The sequence below is a fragment of the Cricetulus griseus genome, chromosome 2, assembly GCF_003668045.3.
Source record: "Cricetulus griseus strain 17A/GY chromosome 2, alternate assembly CriGri-PICRH-1.0, whole genome shotgun sequence".
NCBI classification, from domain to species: Eukaryota; Metazoa; Chordata; class Mammalia; order Rodentia; family Cricetidae; genus Cricetulus; species Cricetulus griseus.
Window position 1 is genome coordinate 85,948,770 of NC_048595.1, and position 24,082 is coordinate 85,972,851.

The 24,082-nt window shown below is 43.4% G+C and overlaps 1 protein-coding gene across 6 annotated transcripts in view; it reads right to left on the minus strand.

The window, feature by feature from the left end:
• Positions 1–15,086: 15,086 nt before the first annotated feature.
• Positions 15,087–24,082, minus strand: part of Palm2akap2 (PALM2 and AKAP2 fusion) — a 332,065-nt gene continuing 323,069 nt past the window's right edge. For all 6 annotated transcript variants that reach the window (XM_027403043.2, XM_027403045.2, XM_027403041.2 and 3 more), the window contains one exon: positions 15,087–19,186. In XM_027403043.2, the coding sequence (XP_027258844.1) occupies positions 19,088–19,186 (99 nt within the window). In that variant the 3' untranslated portion in view covers positions 15,087–19,087. The remainder of the gene's footprint in view (positions 19,187–24,082) is intronic.

A 24,082-nucleotide genomic window follows, 5' to 3' on the forward strand; every position in this document is an offset into this window, starting at 1 on the left:
CTCCTCCTCCTCCTGTAGTTTGGGGATCTCGCCATGGTCACTGAGCTTCTTCATACCTAAATTATCTTACTGTCCAAGCCTGAAGAATACAGCTCCATACATGGAGAGAGTACTCAATAAAGATTGTATGTGGTTGGCAACTGTGGGCCTGGTGAGTGAGAAAATGTGTGCCACACGCCTATAGCCCCGCCCCCTTAGCCAATTCTCAATGTCCCCCACCCCCTTCAAAGACTCTTCCAGACTTCGGCTGTCTACTTTTCCTGCTATGTTCCCTGCCAGTGCAGCGGTAAGGTTCCAGTGGGCATAAGGACAATAGATGGTGACCTGTTTAGGAGCTGAAAAGATGGTGTGATCCAAACACAGTAATCAAAGGAAGGGACAGACTCACAGGCCATACTTTGGGATTTGCTGTAGTAACAAGGGACTCCAGATCTCAAAACAAAGGCTAATTTTCAACACCTTGCACTGGGACTCTCATCCAGGGACAGTCTTATCCCCAGTCATATTCTACCACCAAGTCACTCCTGGCTCCCCCAGTCAGTGTAGCAGAAGTCAGTGAATTCATAGACATTGATTGGGCTCATTAATCACTTTTGCTTACATTTCATTGTTACCTACCACCATGTGGGCGGTCTCCACCAGCCGCCTGAATTCTACCCGCCACGTGGATGGACAAAATAATACAGAGACTTATGTACAAATGCGCTTGGCCAATGACTAGGATTTCTCATCTACTAGCTCAGCCTTAATTATCACAAATCTATATATTTTATAAGACTTATCGGACACCTTCCATTGGCGTCCTCCCTTGCTGGTGGATCACATCTCGAATCTGGAGGAAGAGCGAAGGGGAAAAGGGACCACTTCCTGCTTGTCCTTGCTTAAATATGAGTCTCCCCACTATGTTACTTCCTGCCTGGATCACCACTTCTCTACTACATTTCCCAGAATCCTCTTTGACTCCTAGTCCCATCTAACTTGCAGCCTCATTGGCCAAACAGTACTTTATTCAACAATCAATAAGATGAACATACACAGAAGTACATTCCCCATCGCTTCATTGTCCAAAGGCAGCCACACAGTTGCCCCCTATGTGCAGTAAGTACAGTCATCTCATTTACTTGGAGGACACAAAGAACTGGAAATGTGACTGGAGATGTCAGGGCCTGGCCCTACCAACAAGACTCTGCCGTGGGGCTTCAATAGGCTAATCAGGGAAACAAGTAATGGCAAAAAGCAGAAAAAGGAGATGCATTCAATGTGGCCATATTGGAAGGAAGAACAGTGACTGCTCAGGTCCACCTTCAGGGGTTGTAGCATGAGGTTTACGTTTAGAGGTGAGAGGTATGCATAGCTAAGTGTGGTCTGCCCGTGGCCTTCTGGGCTCCAGTGTGCCACCGAGGCCTGCAGAAGTTTGTTTTTGCCTGTGGCTGCCCAGCCTGAGTCATCCTTGTGTATAAGAGAGCTGAGGATTGAGTGTTGGGGAGGGGTGGAGCTGGGCTGATCTTTGTGTTAGTTCACTTCTTTCCCGTGATGTTGCTTCAGCTAAGAACATTAGCCTAGAAACACATCACTCACACTTGGGCTGTCAAACCTGCTCCAGGCAAAGGGCTCAGATAACTGCCTGGGTACACACACTCACACACACACACACTCACACACACACACACACACACACACACACACACACACACACACACACACACACACCACACACACACACACACACACACACACACACACACACACACACACACACACACACACCGCCTTTGCTGTGAGTTGGAGTTCCAATTCCCTGCTGCTGGAACCCCAGTGACCCACGTTGAATTGCATTTTCCCAGCTGTAATTGGAGGTGATAATACTTCTGGAATGGCAGGAGAAAGTGTTTTCTCTAAGCTAGGAACAAATGTCTGTAACAAAAAAAGGTCTTTAAGAGTTGCCGCCCAGAGATACCTTGCTCAGCCTAGACACAGGGGTGTGTGGGTGGAGAGGTGTCTAGGTCCTGCCTCAACTAGACAGACTTAGTAGACTTCCTAGGTGAGGCCTTGCCCTCTCCGAGGAGCCAATGAGAGAAGGGGGGAAGGAGTTGGGGAAGTGGGAGGAGAAAAAGGAGGAGAAAAGGGAGGGGGAACTGGGAACTGAGATTGGAATGTAAAAAAAAACAAAAACAAAAACAAAAAAACCCCAAGGGGACACCCCCCCCCCCGAAAAAACAAAACAAAACAAAACAAAACAAAAGTTGCCTCCCAGGAGGATCTTTGTGAGTTGGAGGCCAATTTGGTTGACAGAGCTAGTTCCAGGACAGCCAGGATTATACAGAAAAATTCTGTTTTTTTTTTTTTTGGGGGGGGGGTTGTTTTGTTTTGTTTTGTTTTTTAAGTTACCTATGAAGCAGGAGCCAACCTATTCTTCTCCACTAGAGGGCGGGCTCCCCACGCAGTCTCAGTCAGATTGCCCAATTTTGTAATTTCTGATAGTAAAGTTGTGTAGTCTGACACTTTTGTTTTTGTTTTGTTTTGAGACAGGGTCTCTTTACATAGCCCTGGCTGTTCTCAAACAGTTCCAGGCTGGCCTAGAACTCACAAAGATCTTCCTATCTCTATCTGGGATTAAAGACAATCACCATCATATCTGCCATCCAGCTTTTGAATTTAAAATTCCCTTTCAAAGCAGCTGATTTGGCATAGGCCTGTACTTTCAAGTGAAGCCCAGGGTAAGTAATAGCATTTGGCATGCCCTGGAACCACCTGGAATGCTTTTTAACAATTGCAGGTCTCTGCTGTCAGAATCAATCTAGGAGAGGGGGCTTGTTTACACTGGTAGCAAGTCCCCAGGGGACCCTGATGGTGTTGACCTGGTAACCACACTGAGAGCTACTGTTCTTGGGAGTGTTGCCAAATCTGGCAGTTTTTAGAATGCAGGGATTTTTTATTATTATTTTATTTATTTATTTATTTTGAGACTTTTGTTTGCAGTGGTGAATCATAGGAACTGATTTGAGGAAAAGAGGGAAACGCCCATTGGCAAAAGAACCATCCAGTTACAGTAGCTTTTCATTGGTGTAACACCACCTGACCCAACACCAAGCTGAGAGATGGAAAGAGCTGTAGGCAGGGTTGGAAGGCTGTGACACTCTTCTGGCTGTGCCTCTGCTGCATGAGCAGCTCAGTCCCCACTTTTTAGTAGGAATTCAGCACTGCTCTGAACCCCCAGGTGAAAGGGAGACTTCTCTCCCAGAAGCTGAGCCATTGATTGATGCAAGGAAATAACAGAAATCCAGTCAGACCTGGTAGAGCATAAAAATAATCCCAGAACTCCAGAGGTACAGGCAGGAAAGTCAGGAGCTCAAGGCTAGCCTAGGCTACATTGTGAACTTGAAGCCAACCTAGTCTACACAAGACCCTGTCTCAAAAAACAAACAGGGCTCCAGCTATGTCTCAGTAAAGTGCTTGCAAGCATGAAGACCAGAACTCAGTCTTTCGGAACTCATAAGGGAAAAGCAATGAGAAGCTAGGCACGGCAGCATGTAGCTATGTAGCCATGGCTGATCCAGTGCCAACTGTGTAGACCAGGCTGACTTCAAGCTTAATGTTCCTGCCTTAGCCTCCCCAGTGCTAGGATCACAAGTATGTCACACCTGGCTAAACTCTGCATTATGCTAAGCTATTTCTTTCTGACTCTTTCCATCTACTTAGTTCTATATCATCATAACTGGAAAATCTCATACTCTATTTATTTTGAGAAAGAAATATCCATTTATTGTGTGACCCTGACTTGACTGGAACTCACTGTATAGAACAATCTGGCCTCAAACTAACAGAGATTTTCCTGCCTCTGCCCTGATGGGATTAAATGTATATATCACCACACTTGGCACTGGCACTTTCAGATATTTTTTAACTAGAACAGACAATAGTGAAATTCATGCTGCTAACTGGAGGCCAAAGAAAACCACAGAATGTTTTACAAATGTTGCTTCCTTTGGTCCAGCCTTTGAAGCATTGGTAAACCCTCTCTGATCTCCCCAATATCCCTTTGGCCCACCTCACTTATTTTCAGTGTTCTATTTCTCCCCATAAGTTCCTGGAAATTTTTCAACCACTATGAAGGCATTTCCCCCATAGCTAATGAGCAGAATTCCTTGATAGAAAATTCAAGGAACTGAACCAGTAATTTTAGTACTTGGTATTAGGTTTATAACCATCACATGAGTTTTCCCTAGAACTTCTATCCAGAAAGATGATTCATCTTCTGGGTACTATTCATCTCTCCTTTATCTTGATGACTCTGCACCTGGCTATGTTTGAAACCACCTCCCAAATTCCCTAAACCAGCTTTCATAATCAAGGCCTGGTAACTTGCTGGTCATGGGAAAAGCTATGGCTTCTGCCACCCCAACCGCTAGATGAGAGGACATTTCTAACCCTTTTCATTTTTGTTGAAAGATCCCTGCCTGCCTGGATAGGCTTGACTTCATCATGGATATATTTTGTGTTGTTCTTGTTTTTTGAGACAAGATCTCATGTAACCTGGGTTGACCTTGAACTTGCTATGAAGCTAAGGGTGACCTTGAACTTCTGATCTTCCTGTCTCTACCTTCTGAGTTCTGGGATGACAGGCATGTGACACCACACTTAGTTTATTCAATATTGAAAATGGAACCAGGACTCCAACGTTTTGAATACATTTCTATGAGACCAAGCATAGACCTTGTCCTAGCCTTTATGGACCCTCTCCTTTGGGTTTCACAGTCATTCAACTTGACTTTCGGGGTGGGGGAGGCTCCTTTACAGAAGACAACCTCAATCTTATTTCATCATACCAGCTCTGTAGGCAGAATGTTCAGGAAGTGGTCCACATGAGACTCTTGAGTGTTGCAGAATATTTGTACATTGTGAATATGTGTCTTTGCCAAGGCACCTTCTGGTTGGTTAAATAAAGAGCTGAATGGTCAATAGCTAGGCAGGAGGTGTAGGTGAGATTTCCAGGGAGAAAAAGGAAGAGCAGGAAGAATCTAGTCATTCAGGAGAAGCAAGGCGACATGGAAAGGAAACAGGAGGTACAAGATGGAAGAGAGATAAGACCACGTGATAGAATGTAGACTATAAATGGATTAAGTTAGAAGAGTTAGTTAGGAATAAGCCTAAGATAAGGTTGAGCTTTCATAATTAATAAAAAGTCTCCATCCGTTATTTGAGAGCTGGCTGGTGGGACAGAGAAAGACTTGTTACACTCAACAAAAGCCAATCAAAGAGACTTTGTTCCTCCCACCAACATATAGGTCATGATGAGAACCCCTGCTTTCTTTTAGAGACCCATTTCACAGGACTTTCTTTTGAGGTGCAATGACAGGAAGAGGAACAGTCTGAATTTCCTCATTAGGGCCAACCTGCCTGTCCTTCTAACATACCAGAGGCACACTGAGAAGAACTTGGTGTGCTGGGAGATGTCTTCACTGTCAGTGTCAGTGTTTGTTATTGCCCTGGTTTAAAACAGGCTCTTGCTATGTAGCACAAACTGACCTCAGATTCTTAATCCTCCTGCCTCAGTGCCTCAGCTTCCCAGTTGTTGAGATTATAGGCTCATGCTTCTATTCCAGCTTCAGCATTGTTATCAAATGAACTAGAAACTTGTAGATGTTGGAGAGTACTGAGAGATAACAAGGAAAAGCCTGGAAAGGCACTGGAAACTCCTAGAAATCCTGCCTGTGGTGATTATCCAGAAGTAAACTATTTCAGTGTTTCAGAATGACACATAGTCACCAATGGATTTCCAAACTCAAAATAAGAAACACCATTGCTGGGCATGGTGGCATGAGCTTATTATTCTGGCTGCTTGAAACACTGAGGCAAGAGGACTAAGTTCAAGGCCAGCCTGGACTACAGAAACCCATTGTTTGGAATTTCTATCTCTTCTTTAATGTGTGATTGGGATAGATTGGTCACATTTGCTAAATTTTCTTGTGTCACTTTAAGCAAAATGTGTGATATTAGTGTCCCTAGAACTTTGATAAAGAGAGAAAAATGCTCCTTAGTTGTGGTGAGATTATGCCATTTTTACAAATGGCTTAGTAACTTATAGTTCCCTTTCCTTATTTTGGACTAAAGAATGTCAGCCTTGCCTGGTGGTGGTGACACATGCCTTTAGACCCAGCACTTGGGAGGCAGAAGCAGACAGAGCTCTGTGAATTCAAGGCCAGAACTACAGAGCTAGTTCTAGGACAGCCAGGTACACACACACACACACACACACACACACACACACACACACTACTACTACTACTACTAATAATAATAATAAATTAATAAATAGTAAAAAAGCCACCACCACAACAATAAAATCTGTCTCAAGAACAAAACAAGATTAAAAAAAAAAAAAAAAGAGTATCAGTCTTAGCCAGGCCTGGTCACTCACACCTCTAATCCCAGCACTTAGAAAGCTGAAGCAGGAGGCTGGAAATTTTGAGGTCAGCCTGAATTGTTTAGTGAGTTCAAGGCTAGCCTGTGCTATTGCAAGGCCCTATCTCAACAAAGAAAAGCAGAGTGTAGTGTTAGGCTGTGCTGAAGAGAAAAAGGAGGCAAGGAAGTTAACAGAAGAAAAGTTACCCCTGTCAACTGAAGCAGACATGGCACATAGTGCCCTCCTTACTTTTCCAGAGCTCCTAGGCTGTGTTTACCTGAGGAGTACTGGCTAGCCATCTGTGATAGTAAGTAAACTGTCTTAGGGTTTTATAGCTGTGAAGAGACACCATGACCACACCAACTTTTAAAATGGAAAAATATTAATTGGGGTGGCTTACCTGTTCAGAGGTTTTGTTCATTATCAGCATGGTGGGAAGAAAGGCAGCATGCAGGCAGACATGGTGTTAGAGAAGGAGCTAAGAGTCCTACATCTTGACTCACAGGCACAGGAAGTGGTCTGAGACACTGGGTGGTATCTTGAGCATATATGAGACCTCAAAACTTCTTCCTCCAACAAGACCATACCTATGCCAACAAGGCCACATCTTCTAATATCACTCCCTTTGGGAGCCATTTTCTAGGACAGAGAGTATATACCTGTTCTAGGTCCCAAGCTTCTCCATTATGCCCAACTGTCTGAGACAAAGGGGAAGACTCAGAGAAAGTCTCACAACTTGCCAATGAGAAGGATAAGTTTAGACATATCAGAAGCTGAGCATGGTATTTTTGGCCTATAATCTCAACATTTGGGAGCAAGTTCAAGTCTTTTGTGGGTTCCATAGTGAATTTCAGGCCATTCTTAGCTACAGTTTGAGACCCTGTGTCAAAAAGAAATAAAGTACTGTGAGGATGAGGATGCTTACAACCAAGACTGATAGCCTAAGTTCTATCCTTAGAATCTACATGGGAGGAGAGAAATTACTCCTGGACTGTTCTCTGGCTTCCACATCCACTCCCAGCATGTGCACACATAAAAACACACACATTTACACAATGGAGAACTACTCAGCAGAAAAAAACAAAACAAAAACAAACACACAAAAAAATGAAATCTTGAAATTTGCAGGCAAATGGATGGGACTAGAAGAAACCATCTTGAGTGAGGTAACCCAGTCACAGAAAGACAAACATGGTATGTACTCACTCATATATGGATATTAGACATAGAGCAAAAGATTACCAGCCTACAATCCACACCTCCAGAGAAGCTAGGAAACAAGGAGGACCCTAAGAGAGACATACATGGTCCCCAGAGAAGGGGAAAGGGACAAGAGCTCCTGAACAAGTTGGGAGGGTACAGGTAGGAGGAAGAGGAAGGGAGAAGAGGAAGGGGGAGGAGAACGTGAAGGATCAGGAAGATTTAATGGGGAGAGGAATAGAGGAGAGCAAGAAAAGAGATATCATAATAGAGGGAGCCATTATAGGTTTAAAGAGAAGTCTGACACTAGGGAAATGTCCAGAAATCCACAAGGGTGACCCCAAGTAAGAATCTAAGCAATAGTGGAGAGGCTACCTTAAATGCCCTTCCCCTATAATGAGAATGATGACTACCTTAAATGCCATCCTAGAGCCTTCATCCAATAGCTGATGGAAGCAGAAGCAGACACCCACAGCTAAACATTGATCTAGTTGTAGAGAGGGAGGAGTGATGAGCAAAGGGGTCAAGACCATGCTGGGGAAATCCACAGAGACAGCTGACCTGAGCACGTGGGAGCTCACGGACCCCAGTCTGACAGCTGGGGAACTGGCATAGGACCAAATCAGACCCCCTGCATGTGGGTGTCAGCTAGGAGGCCTGGGCAGTCTCTAGGGCCTCTGGCAGTGGAACCAGTATTAATCCCTAGTGTACGAACAGACTTTGAGAGCCCATTCCCCATGGAGGGATATTCTCTTAGCCTAGTACATGGGGGAGGGCTAGGCCCTGCCCCAAATGATTTGACAGACTTTGATGACCCTAATGGAAGGCCTCATCCTTCCTGGGGAGTGGATGGGGGATGGGATGAGGGGGGGTCCGTGAGGGGTATGGGAGGATGAGAGGGAATTGGAACTGGGATCAATATGTAAAATAAGATTGTTTCTAATTTAAATAAAATTTATTAAAAAAGAAAACACACACTACTAAATACATTTTTAAATAATTTAAGACAAAATCTAAATAAATCAAATAGACCCATCTCACAAGAAACACTGCAGTCAGACACATTAACTATAGAAGATTGGATGGTTGAACAACATCAAAGTTTCATTCTGTAGTTATAGAGGCTGAGAAGGCCAAATTAATGCAGTAGTAGATTCAATGTCCAATGATGGGAGGTGTTTCCTGACTCATCTCTGCCTGCTTTGTTGCTTCTTCACATGTTAGAAGGGCCAATGGATCTCTCTTGGGGGTCTCCTTTATACCAGCTTTAGGTTAGGGGTCTTCCTATCACTGTCACAAAGGAGATGCTTCATTTTCAGGTCTCACATCACCACTAGTACACACAAAACACCCGACTGCTAGGAACCCAAAGTCTACATGTGCTGGTGGACTCTAATAAACGGCAGGTTTCCTAGCTTCCAACTAGGCGGCCAGCCCCCACTGTAAAAGGCCCCAAGAACCACCAAAATCAGATGCATATTGTAAACCCAATTATTATAAACATTACAAGTAGGCTGTTCCCTCCCTTTCCAAACTACTCCTGATCTCAGGTTAAAGAGCACTGGGTATCTTTAGTTAAGGCATTTCATAGCTCTATGTAGCTTTGGAGATAAAGATGAGGTCAGTCCAGACCAAATGATGAACGCAGAAGAACCAGTATGGCAGACACAGCAACCACAGGAATCTTCCTCAGGCAATCTGTTGATTGTTGTGTAATATTTGATTACATTGTGAAACTCCTAGACTGTATTAATAAAATTAAGCTTGGATTGGGGGCAAAGCCGGTGACTAGTTGACAGGAATTAGCCACAGATAGAACTGAGGAGCCAGGAATATGGATAGACAGAGGCATGGGAAGGAGTAGGGAGGGACTTAGAGATTCTTGGTCTTTTTGGTTTCAAACAAGTGGAGAGATGCTCTTTTGCTGGGTCTCCAGTCAAAAAGGAAGGTCAGCTGGTTGCTTCTGTGCCTCTCTGATCTAACAGGTTTTCACCCCAACATTTGACTCCCAAGTCTTTATTTGAAAGTTAGAGCTATTGAAACTTAGTGAAAACCTACATTTGGCGGCCAGGGCCAAACCTGTGCCAGGGGGACTGGAAATCCCACCAAGCCTTGGTCTGAGCAGCAAAGTGTTGACTGTGGGGCTGTGGGGCCATGGGGTACAGATGTTAGTTAAAATATCAGTAGATTTAGTTGCGGCCGCTAAGCCAACATAAACAATAGCCAGCCTTGCAATCACAAGACAGATGAATGTAAGTATAAATGGCCTCTGGGAGAGGTTCTGAAAAGTGAGACATTTGGTAACAGCCACAAAACAGCAGAACACAGTTTATATGTATCTGTGTGTGGTGGTCCCCGTGGGACTCCATCTTTCAAGAGTGGTCCTTATGAAGCATGCCATGATGTATGATTTGGGGGATTAGGTATTTGGGGATTTTTTTTTTTTTACTGCCACTAAATCATTGATTGGATCTCTTTATTGACCATCTAACTTATCTAGTACAGAAAAGGGTGCCTAGTACCAAAATGATTTTTTAAAATGTGCGAGTGTGTGTGTGTGTGTTCCCAATAAGAGGCGAGGAATACAGACAGTGCAAGTTAGTAGAATGAAGTTTTTATTTGGTTTTTCGAGACAGGGTTTCTCTGTGGCTTTGGAGGCTGTCCTGGGACTAGCTCTTGTAAACTAGGCTGGTCTCAAACTCACAGAGATTCACCTGCCTCTGCCTCCCGAGTGCTGGGATTAAAGGCATGCACCACCACCACCCTGCCAATGAAATTATTTTTTATGGCAGGCCAGAACATTTTCTTAACTCAGTAGCTGTCTGTGGTAACTTTGAAAACAGGCCACATGCCTGAGCTGTTGGGAATGCAGTTGCAAAGAGCCAGGATGTTTGTGTGTTGTCCCTGGGGGATGATACTGTCTGCATGTCACACATATCCCTGTGCCTCAAGGTATGCAGTCTGCTTTCTTCATTCAATAGCACCATCTCCCTGCTTGGTACTGGTCCATACTGAAGACAGGTTTCTCTGGTCTCCGAAAAAACAGAGCCTGCCTGACAAGAGCTTAACTAGTTATTGAATTGAGATGAGGAGAAAGTGTGGAAGAAAGGGCCTTGGTGTTGACTGCCAGGCTTGGAATCTTCTCTTTGTCACTGGTTGTGTCTGCTGAGCATATCACTCAGAGTCTGAACATGTCTCTTCACTTGTAATGTGGAGACCGTGCTAAAAGTGATGTTAAGTGGCTGAACTGATCCACGTGAAGCTCTCACTACAGAGTCTCCCACAGAGCTAGCAGGTAAGAACCGTGGGCTGGCTGGGCGGTGGTGGCGCACGCCTTTAATCCCAGCACCAGGGAGGCAGAGGCAGGTGGATCTCTGTGAGTTTGAGACCAGCCTGGTCTACAAGAGCTAGCTCCAGGACAGCCTCCAAAACCACAGAGAAACCCTGTCTCCAAAAAACAAAACAAAACAGAACAGAACAAAACAAAAGAACCGTCTGACCACAATGGTTGGATCAAGGAGATCCACAATGGTTGGATCAAATGGTTGGTGCCACATTTGATCCAAAGGTAGAATTTAAACATGCTACTTTTATTCCTTTGTTAGGAATAATTTGGTTTTTTCTTTTTCTTTTTACTGTTGCTCTTTTGAGACAGGGTTTCACTATGTAGCCTTGGCTGGCTTAGGGCTGGCTATGAGACTACTAAATTGTTCTTAAACTGATATATCTCTGTCCTAGAGTGCTAGGATTAAAAAGATCCCCAGTTTTGTTTCATTTTGAAGATTTATTTTATTTTTTAAAGGTTTTATTTATTTATTATGTGCACATCAGAAGAGGGCACCAGATCTCATAACAGATGGTTGTGAGCCACCATGTGGTTGCTGGGAATTGAACTCAGGACCTTTGGAAGAGCAGCCAGTGCTCTTAACCTCTGAGCCATCTCTCCAGCCCCTTGAAGATTTATTTTTATTTTGTGTAAGTGTGTCTATCTTTCTGTGTCTACTCCAGAGATGTGTGTCTGTCTCTCTGTGTGTGTGTGTATGCCACAGATGTGTGTCTGTCTTTCTGGGTCTACTCCAGAGATGTGTGTCTGTCTGTGTGTGTATGCCACAGATGTAGTGGCCAGGTATCAGGTTCCCCAGAGCTGGAGTCCAGGCAGCTGTGAACCACCTGACGTGGGTACTGGGAAGCAAAATCAGAGTCCCTTTAAGAACAGTAAGAGCTCTTAATTGTTGATCCATCTTATCAGCTCCTTGTTTTGTTTTACAGACAATATCAATGTAGTATAGGCTGGCCTGAAACTTCAGGCTGACTTTAAATTTATGGCCTGCCACTTCCTGTCTCTGCCACTCAAGTACTGGGATTACTGGCATGAGTTACCACACCTGGCCAGAGTGGTGTCTCCTTGAAGTGTTTAAGGAACTCCTTTCTATTCTGAAGGGTGGGAACCCCCAAGGAGATCTCCTGGCTAGGGACTGCTTTTACTTTAGGGACCACTGCCACCGTGTGGCCACTAGTGGGCAAAGATGAGCATTTAACATTAACTGAAAACAACCGTGAAATTATTGTCATTGCTATTTCATAACTGTAATTTTGCTACTGTGATGAATGACATAAATATTTGTTTTCTGATGGTCTCAGAGACACTTGTGAAAAGGTCATTCTACCCCTCCCCCCCTGTGGGTCGAGCCCCACATGTTGAGAACTGCTGAGTTAAGGACTTTCTGTGGTACACAAAGGCCCCACCACAGATATGTCCCCAATTCTCTGTTCACTTTTGGAGACAGGATCTCACTAAGGTGTCCAGGCTCATCTGTGACCTTCCTGTCTTAGTCTCCCAGGTAGCTGGGGACACAGGTCTGCACACCAAGTCAGGTTTGCACATTTGGTTTTAATTGCCCAGGGATGCTTTTCAGTCCTGTGACTCTCAAGTACAAATATTATTACTTCCCCAGGCTGTTAATTGTCAGTGATCTGTTTGCCTGACTATTGCATAATGGCTGGGCTCTCTTCCTAAGATGCCAAATTCACAGTAATGCCAAAACACAAAATATCATCTGGTTAAAGACAAGACATTAAAGAAGTCAAACCAGAGTTTGGTCTAAGTGCTCAACATAAAAACCAAAGTTGCTGGGAGTGTGTATATATAAATATATGTGTGTGTGTGTGTGTGTGACTAAAAAAGTAGAAAAAAAGTTTGAAAATTACATGTACATGTGTGTATCTGTATATGGGTGTGTGCACATGTGCGCAGGTGCTCAAACAGGCCAAAAGAGAATGTCCCCTGTAGCTGGAGTTACTGGCAGTTGTGAGCTATCTGACTTTGATCTTGGGTCCTCTGTAAGAGCAGTATACATTCCTAACTACTGAGCCACCTGTCTGGCCCACTGTTGAATTTTTACATTAAGCCAGCTTATCATTGCTTCTACTCCACACAATAAAAAGATCTTCTGATGTGTGAGCAAATTCCTTTACCTTGACCTGAAATTAAAACCTGAATATAGATAGATACAGTTATCTTCCCTCCTGTTACCTTGCCCACACAGGGTTTCCATACGATTTGCATACCAGGCTTGCCTCTGCTCCTGAGGACTGGGATGAAAGGCATGCTCCACCATGCCCTGTTTTTTCTTCTTAATCTGCTGTCTTTCATTAGAGGTACTTCATTTGAGAATCTAGGAGGCATCTCAAAGCTGCTTCACCAAGACACACAGATGGTGAACTGACATGCTAGGACTATGCACAAAAGTTCCCAGCACTTATTCAAACCTCCCCACTGTGTCTGCAGCTCCACAACATAAGTCAGCACCTAGGTTTTCTGTTCTAAAAAAACTGTATTCCGGCCCAGCGGTGGTGGAGCATGCCTTTAATCCCAGCACTGAGGAGGCAGAGGCAGGTGGATCTCTGTGAGTTCGAGGCCAGTCTGGTCTACAGAGTTAGAGTTCCAGGGCAGCTAGGGTTGTTACACAGAGAGACCCTGTTTCAAAAACAAAACCAAAACAAAGCAAAAAAAAAAAAAAAAAAAAACAAACCACCAAACAAACAAACAAAAACTATGTATATTTTATTTTGAGATATAATCTCATATAGCTCAGACTGATCTCAAACTTACTATGTAGCCAAGGCTAGCCTTGAACTCCTATCCCACCTGCCTCCATGTAGATATATGCTGTGACCCTTGGTTTATAGGGGTCTTGTTATTTTGGTGCACTTTTTTGAAATAGGTTGAATATAATCTTATCTGGCTTGGAATTTGTTGACCAGGTTGCCTCAAACTTGTGGCAACCCTCTAGTCTGTGTCTCCTGAGTGCTGAGATTATGGATTTGTGACAGCAGGCCCAGCTTCATAGGGGTTCTAAATTTTTTCACAGAGTACTGATAATTAAACCAGGGACTTACATGTATGAAGCAAGGACTGCACCTCTCAGCCACATTCCCAACCAAATAAGTCAGAACTCTCAACACATAAAGTTAGGAAGATGCTGTCCATAACAGGGTACCCACAAAAGACCCCCAAGATGTTCAGAGTAAGAGGAACTGGCTGGAAATTTTGGGAACAAAAAGACTGAAGAGTCCCAAGTCGGGAGAGAAGGAAGAGAGACAGCTGGAAAGCACAAGGAAGAGGCAGGGCTGGGGACACACAGGAAACTGGGGGATAGGGTTCAGGAGCGCAGGGGCTGGATGAGGAGATGGGAAGGGAGGAGGGACAGGCAGATGTGGAAGAGGGAGGGGGTTTCCTGGAGAACTCCCACTCCTCCTGCCCTTCTTCAAGTCTGCAAGTCTTTCATGAAGGACAGCCAAAAACAGATGCATGCTGGGAGTGTGATGAGGGTTAGCACTAAGGGCAGAGGAATCTGATCAGTTGGTAAAGTGCTCGTTGAGCAAATGTGAGGACTTCGGTTCAATTCCCAGAACCTACAAAAAAAAAAAAAAAAAAAAAAAAAAAAAAAAAAAAAAAAAAAAAAAAAAAAAAAAAAAAAAAAACCTGACATGGTGGCGCACACACATGATCCCAGTAATAGGGATGTGTAAGCAAGTAGATCCCCAGGGCAGCCTAGACTACCTAACCAGTTCCAGCCAGTGAGAGACCCTGCCTCATAAAACAGCTCTTGAGGTTCAACAACTAAAGTTGACCTCCGAACCTTCACATACACAGGTGTGTACACACACATGAATGAGCTACAAGGCTATACCTGAGGCATGGCTTGAAGGCTCATTCTGTTGCTTTGACTCTGAAGTCCAAATACTTCATCAAGGGACACCTACATCGTTTCTGTGGGTCCTGACACAGGTTGTGTGTCACAGGGATGTTTTATCAGCTGCCATTGCTTCTTTGGTCCCATGCACAGAGAAGCAGAGGCAGAGACCAAGGGCACTGGCATGTCCCTCAAAGCTTGGCCATCTAATCTCCCAACCTCCTTCCAGAGTGAAACAAATAGGCATCCTTTAAAAACAAAAAGAAAAAGAAAAGAAAAACACCACACACATGTTGAGTTTTAATGAGAAAATAACTGTATAGCTGCATTGAATACCTCACAGTCACTATAAAACCGAAGCAGAATAAAAACACTTAAGTGGTTAACATAACACAGGAAAGCCAGGTACAGAGTATAATTTTTAAAACACAGTATTGCTGCTTCCCCTGCCCCCACCCTTCCTCCAATTTTAAAAAAAAAAAAAAAGGAAAAGCCATTTGGATAAAGAGCAACACAAAATAAAAATTGGCAGCTCACTGAATGATTAAAATTCAGAAAATTAGTTTTGTAACTGAACCTGGATACATTCACCATCTCTAAGACTTACTTAGGCTATTTTTTTTCAATACATAGTTTTAAGTCCATTCTTCAGGTGAAAAAAAATATCTTTAAAGACAACAATCAACACTCTTTTGGTGTTCCTTGTTCTATAGTGTGTGTGTGTGTGTGTGTGTGTGTGTGTGTGTGTGTGTGTGTGTGGTGTACACTGATCTATATACTGTTTCTATGTCATTGCCTAGGGTAGGCAGCATGCATGGGTAAGAAGAAGGGACATGCACCGTGTCCTGCTTCCTTCATTCCTAGATAAGAAAGCCTACACTGTCAGTCATTGGCTCTGGAGGAAAGTGAGTGTATAAACACTGCGGTGTCTCAGGAAGGTTTTTGAAATCTACAAAAGCTAAACATTTCTTATAGCTGAGACTAACAAGCTCGTGTGCTGATGGAGGGTAGAGCCAAGCATCTGAGGCAAAACTAGTGAAGAGCCTCTCACCTCAGGCTTATGGAGCAGGACAGACTCTCTTCCAGGGACCTGCTGGATCATGTTGGGAAAGTGAGTGGGCTCCTAAAGCCTAGCACAGCAATATGACCAAAGCAATGTCTCAAATGTTCCTTGAATAAGGAAAAACAATTAAACAACTCCCCCCAAAATAAAACAAAACAAAAAATCACCTCCCAAGAACACAGAGAAAAGTTGACTCTCCCATGGAACTGTGATTTCCATGTTAATGGAACACACTAGAACTGTCACCAAGGAGAGCTAGGAAACTGATGGCAGTCATCAGAATGCAGGGAAACCAGTAAAACTAGGAAATGGATGAGCCAAAGTGAAAAAAGCTGTGTGACCAGGAATAAGTGGCAGAAACTGGGTGTCTCCTTATCTGCAAATGGCCCAAAGGACCCTGGCTCTGTAATCCCCAAGCCTTCAGAATTTTTTGTTCAATTTACTGCAGCCGAAAGGACCACTTCATCTGCCACTGAAGCAACTCCATGGATTGTGTGGACTCCAGCTGCCAAGTCCATCCTCAAGGTAACCTCCGTGTGGGTCCGAGGTTCCCTTGCAAACAGGACATGAAAGTGAAGGAAATCGTGAGGACTGTTTCCTCTTGTGAAAATGAGGATGTGCGTTTGCACTGCCTCCACAGTCTCCAGCAGATCCCAGAAAAAATGAGGCAGATTTTTTTTCTTGTATGACCCAGTACCATCCTACTCTTTAGCTGCTCTAACTGCCTCTGTGTGGGGCCTTGGGACACTGCAGCTACCCTTCCCCATGTGTCCTTACCCCACGCCCCTGTGCCCCAGGGAGAAACACTCACATCATTGTGTACTCAGGTCAGGCATTTGGAGCCTCCAGCCCCAAATCCTTAGACAAAGATGTGCCCTCCAGTGTGGCCATCTACCTCATGGGACTTCTAACATCTGACATGGATGCCATGTGCCATGACATTTGTTTCTGGGCCAGCCTCCCTTACCATAAAGCAAATCCCTTGCTGCAGCATGATTCTCATTTGTTTTCTGTCCCCAATGTCTAGCATTTTTAAAAAACATTTTGTCTAAAAGAATGAACCATCTAAAGACAGTGTGCACTTCCCTCGTACAATTTGGCTACCATCTTCAGAATTTGGCTTTGAATTGCAGGGTCCCTTGGCAGTTCTTAAAGATCCTTTATAAGTCATTAGAAAATTCCTTTTTACCCTGTACCCACTACTTATCAGCTTTCCCCCAAAGTCAACACTAGTCTAATAAAAAGAGTAAAGATAACATGTGGAAAGGTACATATAAATATTATGGAGTCTCTACTTATTAGAATAACATATTAAATCTTATGACATAATAACATAAAACAAAAATGAATTTTAGCAAGATCTGATTTAATTATTGCTTTTAAGAAATGGTTTTTAAAATAAAGGAAAAATATTGAAGGCTGGTTAGTTCTTCTTTTTCCTTCTTCTCCCCTTCCTCCCTTCCCCTCCTTGCCAGAAATGAAACATTTCTCTCATCCAGAAATTCAGGGCACCTGATTAGTGACCACCCTTATCATATTGCTTTAAATGACAGAAAGAATAAAGCTGGAATCTTCTATAGTGCATGAGGCATGAATACAAAGCACGAGAATAAATAGGATGTGTTCTAAATGTCAAATTATCAATACAAAACTTCAAAAAGCTTCACAATTGTGACTCATGCAAATACCATGTTAGGTCAATTCATTATTAGAAATACTGTGTCAGCCCTGTGCCTTTATATCCCTTTTCATAAAAAAAGAAAATTGTCACTCACTCCTGAAGCTGGCAGACAGCTACGGAGGAAATACTGTCCACCCATGTGTCATGATCAACCTGAAGTTTTAACTAACACGAACACACACATGCACATGCGCGCACACACACAAACACACACACACACACACACACACACACACACACACACACACACACGCACCCACGCACGCACGCAGAGTCATACCCTTATTCGTGAACACACAATCTTTATACAGGCACACAAAGGCATACACACCATCTTTAGGATTTGTAGCTGATTCCACGTCTGCACTTAAATTTCTACTCTATATTTTTCTCTTTGTCATCCTGAAAAACACTGGTTGTTCAGCAAAAATAATCTCTTCCTTCCTTTCCCACTCCTCCCTCCCACCCCATTTCTCTCTCTACCTCCATGACTTTAATGTTACCTTACTGAGATCCCAACCACCTAAGGCCCATTTTCAAATACAAAATAGTTATAAACACTGTATTTCTGATCATCTACCCTTCTAAGACAGAGTCTGCCCCCTTTTGTTGTCAATTATTGCCATTCTAAAAATACCCCTACCATCTTGAACCAAGCTGTTCAATGTGTACAGATTTTATCCATGTTCCTATTCTCCCATCCCATCATAAAAATAGTCATTGCCCACCAAATATAGTTTTCATATGAAGAAACATAACTGTGAAGGTGTGTTTCCCTAAACTGACCAGTCAACAGGATAAGCAGAGAAGGTCCTAAAGCTAATAACCCATTTGGTTTGGCTCTGTCCCCTACCATTCTCAACCTCCTACTGTAGAGTAGATTGCATCTGCAACATGAAGAGATATTGTCTTAAAAATGCGGATTTTTATGTTATGATCATTAAGTGTTCCCAATTAAAAATGATTACACATAAGAGAGATTGAATCATCGTTGCCCTTTTTAGGCAACTGTGGAAAGAAACACCATTCGTTTTATGGCTGCTGGAGGAAATGGGGTCAACCCAACATTTCTGTTGCTCAAGAGAGAAAGGGGTGAGAAGCTGGTGTGGAGGAATAGACTGGGTGCTGTAGACTGCACCAGACTGGGCTTGTTTGTTGCCTTGGAATGGCTGCGTCACCATTTGCTCCTCCTCATCACCCAGACAAGGCTGGCTTCAGTTCTGCCTGCAGCAACTATATGGACTCATTTGCCATGTCTCTGTCCCTTTGGATTGGTTGTGGAATGGTCCAAAGCCAGGGGCTTCTTTGAATCACAAAGAAATCCTTTCTCTTTTGACTCTCTGGTCTCAGAGTTTGATGGGTGGACTTCCTCTTCACTTTTTTTGTTTTTAGTCATGGTGTATTGCAGCTTCTGGTCTACATGAGGATTGTTGAGTTTGTATGCACTTTAATAAATAGTCTGTTAAAATGCTTCTGAATTGATAATTTCTTGGTTTCTTTGCTGAAACTCCTTCAGCAAAGGAGTCTCCTGGGTTGTAGGAAGTTTATTCATTGTCCTCCTCCTCCTGGTTGGCATAAATCCCTGCCTCCCAGCGCAAGGCCAGAGCACTCTTTCTTCGATTAACCCGTGTGGCCTCCAGGACCTGAAAAGAGAGGGGAAAAAATTAACAGAGTTTACAAAGACCAGCTTCTTCCTTTTCTTCCTCCATTGCATTTCCTCACTCAACGCCATGTTCACAAGATGAAGGTGATACAGGATCTGGTACTACTGGGGGTAGGTGATGAGCAGAGACTGGACAAATGGGGAAGGGAATGGAAAGGTTGGATATGACTTCATTTCAAAGCCCAAATCCACTTGTTATCTGAAGCATGGTTTCCATTACCCCCGATTTTTTTTTTCTTCATATTTACCAGTTTCTTTAAACCAGACTTGACTCTACCTCAGGTTTTTTGTTTGCTTGTTTTTTGTGCTTGTGTTTGTGGTGTTGGAGCCTGAACCTGGGCATTGAGCACACTGGGCAAACACTCTCTGGATGAGCTCTACCTGTTTTCCCAGAGCTGATTATTCTAAGGTAGCTCTCTACAAGCTGTCCAGTCCTGCTGCGCACAGACCTTTACACACACTGAAACTGTTCATATGTGCCATCCAAAGTGGCAGCTGCTATCCACATGTGGCCAGTAGGCCCCTGAAGTACAGTCAGGCAGCTGAGAAATGAAATATTTTAGTGAATTATAACTTGAATAGCCCCCTGGGACTAGCAGTCACCATTTTGAACAGCACAACTACAGATCCACTTAGCTGACTCATAACCAAGGATGGGGAAGGAATGTCTAACTTTGGGACAATGTGGATTTGATGCATCAAGTCTGCAGACCCACATGACACTGGGAAAAATATTTGTATCACAAGAATCTACTATGGAAGAATGAAACACAAATGGTCATGAAGTGAGGGAATGGGGAAGCTTTCAGGACAGTAAAAAGTCATCAGCATTCTGGTGTGTGTGTTATCAAGGTCATATGCACTACTAATAAAAGAAATTAAAGGTGACAACATCAAGGCCAAGTAGGCTCACCCCAACAGAGGTGGGACTTCACCCCCCCTACTCCCCGTTTATTGGAATAATTCGTGAGCTCCTGAGAGAAGACATCAGGCCACCTGTTCCAATGTTTAGTTTGGATAGGATGGAATACTCATGGAAGGCATGTACGTGTCCAAGACACAGGGAATGGTTCCAGGTCAGGCCACTACAATGAAAGCAAGCTCCCCACATGCCAGGCACTCTGGTGCTCACTTGGGCCGAAGTTTCTGACTTCAAAGAAAAGTCCTGGTTCGTTTTTCCAACTACAACAAACACTGTGCTTCTTCTAAAATTGATCATTCAGGCAAAGGGCAGCGATTGTTGGCAACTCCAGAGAGATAGGAAGATGCCACATGGAAGCAAATGCTAGGTAGACAAAAGGACTGAGGTCCATCCCAGCATGCTTCTTTGTATCTGCGTCAAGTGCAAGAACTACTCAGAGCTTCTGGATGCTTCCATCTGGGAGGTCTTTCCTACATCTCCCAACATGGGACAGCTGGACTTGACAGGTAGGCTGCAGTCAGTCACCTTTGCCGTGTGAATGATGCATGTTAAGAACCATAGCCATGTCATGACTAGCCCTGTGCATAAGCACACATTGGACGAAAGCAGGCTGCCAAACCTAGGAGCTAAACAGGAATTTTCTGGCCAATGTGTGATAGCAAGGGGATGATTGATAATACCAGATGGATTGTCATGTCTGAGCCCTATACTTCAGTTTTGTCTCTTGTTCATCTTGTATGTCAAGTTTCTTTCTCTGCTCAATGGAGAGTGCACTTGCTCTAACAGCCTAGGCTTTCTCAGGAGGCAGTGTGGCCTCTGAAATTCAATGAGATCTAGGTTTTAAATTGTAGTAACAGTGTGATCTTGCATTAAGTCACAAACTCCAATGCCTCAGTATCCCCATGTCAAAGGGGAACAACAAAAGCCACAGCATGGAGTCTGCCCAAGGGACAGTTTCAGGCGCACAGGGCAGTCCTCAAATAATTCTTCCCAGCATCTGAAAGGGTTATAGACCCTGGAGTAGAATATAAGCACAGATTTTACAAGGAACTCCATGTTACATAAATTACTCATATTTGCCTTCCAGACATAAACTGAGAAGTTCCCAGGAATATGAAAATAAAGCCAAGGTTCTGAATAAAGGGTTTCTTTACAAAATAAAAATAAAAAGGGGTTTTGTTTTGCTAGCTAAACCCTCACCTATGCCAAGATTTATTTATTTTTATGTGTGTGAGTGTTTTGCCTGCATGCATGTTTGTGCACCACTTGTGTGCCTAGTGCCTGAAGAGGCCAGAAGAGGACATTAGATGCCCCTGGAACTGGATTTACGGGCAATTGTGAGCTGCCATCTGGGTTCTGGGACTGAAGCCAGGTCCTCTGGAAGAGCAGCCAGTGCTCTTAACCATTGAGCCATCTCTCCAGTGTCCTTTCTTCATTTTCTTTTGAGACAAGTTCCTGTCCTATAGCCAAGCCTATCCAAGAACTCACAATCTACCTCAACCCCCAGAGTACTAAGATTAATGGCATGTGGGTATCACATGTGACTTTAAGTCTCCTTTTAATGTTTAATAAATCTCAGTCAAATTTCCTTGCTCTATTCTTCAGAAACCCATGTTACTATTCATCTATCCAATCATTTCACCAGTATTGACTGGGTTCCCAACACGTCACAGGAACACTGTTGCATGTGGGGATATGAGAGTTCCTTTCCTCGTAGAATTCAGTCACAAAAAGTACAGGAGACAGGACAATTATATCTGTAATTGTAGAAACATTTAGCATAGCTTGAGTTGGAACATCTCTTGATGAAGAACTCAGATAACTTGTGAACGTAATAATGAGCTCCTAATTCATTCCCTCTAATTTGGATGTCCTTTTTCATGTGATTCCCAATGTCTGATAAAATCTAAATCCCCCAGTTAAAGACACAGAAAAGAAAATAAGTGAGCCAGTATTGAAATGGCAGAGAATCTTAGAGTAAAGCTGCCTGTGGGCTCTTGAAGCTTAGAACTGAGGACTATCTTGGAGTAAAGTCCTGCATTAAGTCTTGGGAAGATTCAAAAGCCAAGGCTAAGGTGTGAATGAGCTCTTGTTCTATAGTTAATTCTATGGATGTGGGTCAGGGTACATGTCTAAATTGCTAGTGAACTCGGAACTCTTAGTACTTCTATGAGTGAACATTACTTTCTATAGCCTTTTTTGAGCCCACAGTGAATGCCTCTGAGGCTCTAGTCATAGCACACTTTCAATCACAAGTACTATGAACCAGTGCTATTTTCATGCCCAGGACTGTTCTGGAAGCTTCATGCCTTTACTGCTCACATTTGGTTCCTAGGAGGCTGACACATGGGGGCGGTTAAGTAACTTGCCCTGTCTTTCTCAGTCAGTAGAAGGCAAGGCCAAGATTTAAGCTCAGCTCTCCAGGTGTGGAGTCAATGCTTGAGGCCATCAAGCCACATGCTACTCAACAGCTGTGAGAGCCGCCAGGAGCTGCAAGCACCCTTTACAACCCCATTTAAGGTTTTCTTAATGTCCTCACAAATTAATTCAAATTTGGGTCTGGTTGAAGAAAAACTTCCAATTCTTGTCACACAAGCTCTAAAACTAATTATCTTCCTAATGCTTGGGCATGTCAAGGTGGTTGTTCAACTTTTAAGTGGCAGTCAAATGAGGGCTATGAAGCAAAGGACAAATGGGTTAAATTGTTGAGTAACTCCACTAATATTCAAGCTAACATGTGATCCTTCTACTTCTTTAGTTGAAGACTGGGCCCAATTCTACCTTCCTTGTCCAGAGTTTCTCTGTTCTAAACCATACTGACTCGGTGAGGATGTGGGAGTAGGGTCTGATTCTACATGGGCCACTTCCTAAATGAGGACCACAGACAGACCATGAAGAAGGTACATGCCATGATATTCTCAGCATTAGCTTTCAATCTTATACATCAGTAACCAATAGACTAAGTCTACAGCTATGAAATATGGTTACCTTGCTAATAACGAGCCATGATCAAAATACATACGGTGCTGGAGGTTGATACAACCAATGTGAAGAACACTTGCAAGAGCTGGTAAATAAAAGTATGCCCAGTTGAAGGTAGAGAAATTATTCCACACATGCACAGGAAGATGTGTGGTGGCGTTCACTGGTGCTTGTCTCCCATGCCAGAGGAGCTGGGTTCAGTCCCCAGCACGATACCACAAAGAAACAAACAAATCCCCCCTTCCCCCGCCAAAGTTCACCAGAAACAACTCAATCTACATTTCCATTGACATGAAAGTGATAGAGGATTTACTCATTCAACAGAACACTGCTCACTGCTCAGCAGTTCTAACAAATACTTTAGGACCTCAAGCTAAACAGGAACACATCTAAAAACAGTGCAATAGGAGCTGTAGAGATGGCTCGGTGGTTCAGAGAACTGGCTGCTTCTGTGGAGAACCTAGGTTTGAATCCCAGTACCCACAAGGCAGCTTACAACCATCTGTAACTCCAGTTCTAGGAGAGCCAGTGCCGCCTTCTGGCCTCCAAGGGCATTGCATGCTCATGGTGCACAGACATAAATGCAGCCCAAACATCACACACACAAAAGAAAAAACTAAGTTTAAAAGTAAATAAATAAAAATATAAGCAATTGAATAAAGAGGATACCATCATGTGACTTACCATGTATAGAAAGTTTAAAACATGCAAAAACAAAACAAAACAAAAAACCCCATGGTGTTCCTTCAGTGTATATATACAGGTGTGGTATAAAAACATGCATAAGAATGAACCCCATGACATTAATAGTGACCCCTCAGAGGAGACAAAGAGGGACAGAAACAGAAAAGTGGGAACTGGGAGAAGTAACAAGAGGGCTTGAACTGGATTTGCCACACTGAATTATTTGAAAAACACCTAGCCAATACTATGAAATTATAGAATGGGACAATGACAGAGGCGATGGCTCCA